The sequence below is a fragment of the Etheostoma cragini genome, unplaced genomic scaffold (genome assembly GCF_013103735.1).
Source record: "Etheostoma cragini isolate CJK2018 unplaced genomic scaffold, CSU_Ecrag_1.0 ScbMSFa_856, whole genome shotgun sequence".
NCBI lineage: Eukaryota > Metazoa > Chordata > Actinopteri > Perciformes > Percidae > Etheostoma > Etheostoma cragini.
The window spans coordinates 1-3,580 of NW_023269490.1; the positions used below are offsets into that span (position 1 = coordinate 1).

A 3,580-nucleotide genomic window follows, 5' to 3' on the forward strand; every position below is an offset into this window, starting at 1 on the left:
CACACACACACACACACAAACACACACACACACACACACACACACACACGCGCACACACGCACTATCCTCAGTAACATTCATGCAGGGACTTTTGATCATAATAATCATGACTGTTAACCTGAATGATAAAACAAGTCCTGAGAAATGGTCCCGAATGGTTCCATCCCTACCGACCCTAGCAGAACCCTGGCTGATAGATTAGGGACCGGCTGCAGAGGTAGACCCCCTGCAGCCGGTCTCTAATCTACCGGCCCGGGCTGGTTTACCTGGTTGCCCTGGATCAGCAGAGCTTTCAGCCGGGCGATTTCGGCCCGCAGCTCCCTGATCAGCCGGACGTTGCAGTCCTCGTTGATGGTGGGCTTGTTGATGATGTTCTTGGCTCGGTTGGCGTAGCGCAGGGTGCTTAGCGTCTCGCCGTAGTTCACGTCGGCGGGGGACACGGCTGCAAGGACAACCAGATGCATCAAGTACTGGTTTTTATAGACCCACTTCCTGGGTTTGGTGCCAGTAAAAAACTCTTGCGTCCCGTACAGACAAATGTCTTTTATTGGGGGAATTCTAGGCCTTTACTTAACAGGACAGCTGAAGATATGAAAGAGGAAAGAGGCCAAGGGGGGGGGGGGACCCGCTGCGTAGCAAACAGAGATGAGGAACAACTGGATGTACTCTGGCTGGTGGTCCTCCTTCCATCCGTCTGTATGCAACTCATCCCATTACTGCATGTTACTAACTCGACTTCTTCCCTTTCCCAGAGTCTTGTGCTCTCTCGCCCCTCTCTCTCGCCCCTCTCTCTTCCTGCAGGTGTTTCTGGATCTGGATCTGTGGTTGGAGTCACCTGCTGCCTCCATGTTCCTGCTCCACACCCTCTGATGCAATTCTCCATGTCTCTCTTTGTCTGTCTGTCTGTCTTTCTCTCTGTCTCTCTCTCTCTCTCTCTGTCTGTCTCTTCTCTCTTTATTTCTCTCTGTGTCTTTATTTCTCTCTCTCTCTCTCTCTCTCTCTCTCTGTCTGTCTCTTCTCTGTCTTTGTCTTTATTTCTCTCTGTCTTTATTTCTCTCTGTCTTTATTTCTCTCTGTCTCTCTTTATTTCTCTCTGTCTGTCTTTATTTCTCTCTGTCTGTCTCTTCTCTGTCTTTGTCTTTATTTCTCTCTGTCTCTCTCTCTCTCTGCCTGTCTCTTCTCAGTCTTTGTCTTTATTTCTCTCTGTCTGTCTTTATTTCTCTCTGTCTGTCTTTATTTCTCTCTGTCTGTCTCTCTCTCTCTCTCTCTCTGTCTGTCTCTTCTCGGTCTTTGTCTTTATTTCTCTCTGTCTGTCTTTATTTCTCTCTGTCTGTCTTTATTTCTCTCTGTCTGTCTCTGTCTCTCTCTCTCTCTGTCTGTCTCTTTTCGGTCTTTGTCTTTATTTCTCTCTGTCTCTTTCTCTCACCCCCAACCGGTTAGACAGATGCCCCCCCACCCTGAGCCATGGTTCTGCTCCAGGTTTCTGTGGTCAGTCCGACCGGCGGGGACATGTTGCCGTCCCCAACAACAGCCTTAGTTTATTAAGACGCTAGCAGAGCATCCCAGGAACACAGAAACAATCAGAGCAGAGACCACAGGTAGCTCGGACCTCCGTGTTTAACTAGATATCTTTAACCCTTGTGTTGTCCACCCGGGTCAAAAAACTGACATTTTTGTCGATTTTTCAGAGTTTTTTTTATTTTTCACTAACACCACATTACTAGTTTTACTACTTTTTGGAATTCATGGTCAATAACCCTCATTTACATAGATATATACCTGATATTTGAGTTAAAAAAGCAGAAATTAAGAATTATTTTGACTAATAGTTAAGATCAGTTGTATTTGTATTGGAAGGAATACGATCCATTTTTTGTGGTAATTTGGTTAAAAAGAAACTCATATTTCAGATATAGATATTTTATAAACGGGGTCAGATTTGACCCGAGGACACCAGGAGGACAACAGGAGGAAACAAGTTTTCAGACTTTGCACATTTCCACAGTTCAAATCAAAGGCCATTTGTCTACAGCCTGCGAGTCAAACTCGAGGCCCGGGGGCCAAATGTGGCCCCTTACAAACCTTATTAATTTGGGTTTTGCTTGTTGGTGAGCTGCGTTCCTGCTGTGTTTGTTGGGTCTCCCCCGTCCCCCGTCTTTCCTCTCTGTGTTTTTTATTGGTCCTGGGAACCCTGTGTCCCAGTGTACTGTTTGTTAATTGTTTAAATAAAATTAACCCTTGTGTTGTCTCCCCGTCAACCATGAAAGAAATGAAGTTTTTTCAACACTATTATCGCTTTTTCTGACATTTTTGTCACTTTTTCAATGTTGTGGGTGCTTTTTTTGGATGTTTTTTCCAGTTATTTGATATTTCTAATGTTGACATTTTCAGCTCTTATTTTGAAGGCCCATTTATTTGTGATTAAAAAAAACTGAAAACGGGTCAAATTCGTGTGTGCGTGTTCGTGTGTGTGAGTGTGAGTGTGTTAATCTGTGTGTGCGTGTGTGTGCATGCGTGTGAGTGTGTGTGTGTGTGAGAGTGAGAGTGTGAGTGTGTGAGTGTGTGTGTGCATGCGTGTGTGTGTGTGTGAGTGAGAGTGTGAGTGTGTGAGTGTGTGAGTGTGTGTGTGAGTGAGAGTGAGAGTGAGAGTGTGTGTATGTGTGTGTCTATGTGTGTGTTTAAATGAATGTATGTGTGTATGTATATATGTGTGTGTGTGTGTGTGTGTGTGTGTGTGTGTGTGTAAGCGTGTGTTTATGTGTGTGTGTGTGTGTGTGTGTGTGTGTGTGTGTGTGTGTGTGTGTGTGTGTGTGTGTGTGTTTATGTGTGTGTGTGTGTGTGTAAGCGTGTGTTTATGTGTGCGTGTGTGTGTGTCTCACTGGCGATCATGATGGTCTTGGAGTTGCCCCCCAGGCTGTCCTTCAGCAGCCAGGTCAGCACCGAGTCTCTGTAGGGAACGAACACAGACTTCTTCTTCAGGTTGGTGTTCCCGCCGTCCTGCGTCATGTCAGCTGGACCACAAACAGGAAACAGGAAACAGGAAGCAGATCCTCAGGTCAGCAGGAGGACAAAGGCTCGTCACTATGTGAGGGAGCTGATATTAAATGTATTAATTTAACTTATACTATTACACTTTCATTTAGTTAGTAATGACTACACACCAGCCTGAAATACACACACATGCAGAGGACCTATTCATGCACAAATGGAGAGATGTCAGAGCGCCCTGAGTGGGGGGGGGGGGGGGGGGGGGGGGGGGGGGGGGGGGGGGGGGGGGGGGGGGGGGGGGGGGGGGGGGGGGGTACGGTGCCTTGCTCAAGGGCACGCATGCATACATACACACATATCCATCCATCCATCCGTATTTGTCTGTGTGTGTCTGTGTGTGTCTGTGTGTGTCTGTGTGTGTGTGTGTCTGTGTCTGTGTCTGTGTCTGTGTGTGTGCCTGAATGTGTGTGTGTCTGTGTCTGTGTGTGTCTGAGTGTGTGTGTGTGTCTGAGTGTCTGTGTGTGTCTGAGTGTGTCTGTGTGTGTCCCTGAGTGTGTGTGTGTGTGTCTGTGTCTGTGTGTGTCTGTGTGT

General features: G+C 46.8%; 1 protein-coding gene across 1 annotated transcript; it reads right to left on the reverse strand.

The window, feature by feature from the left end:
- Nucleotides 1–249: 249 nt before the first annotated feature.
- Nucleotides 250–3,014, reverse strand: LOC117941498 (kinesin-like protein KIF16B; the record flags this gene model as incomplete). The annotated part of the gene is made up of 2 exons (XM_034866505.1): nucleotides 2,881–3,014; nucleotides 250–443 (listed from the first exon to the last, which is right to left on the reverse strand). Coding segments are annotated over exons 1-2 (321 nt in total), but the record flags the coding sequence as incomplete, so codon positions are not given.
- Between the last annotated feature and the right edge of the window lie 566 nt (nucleotides 3,015–3,580).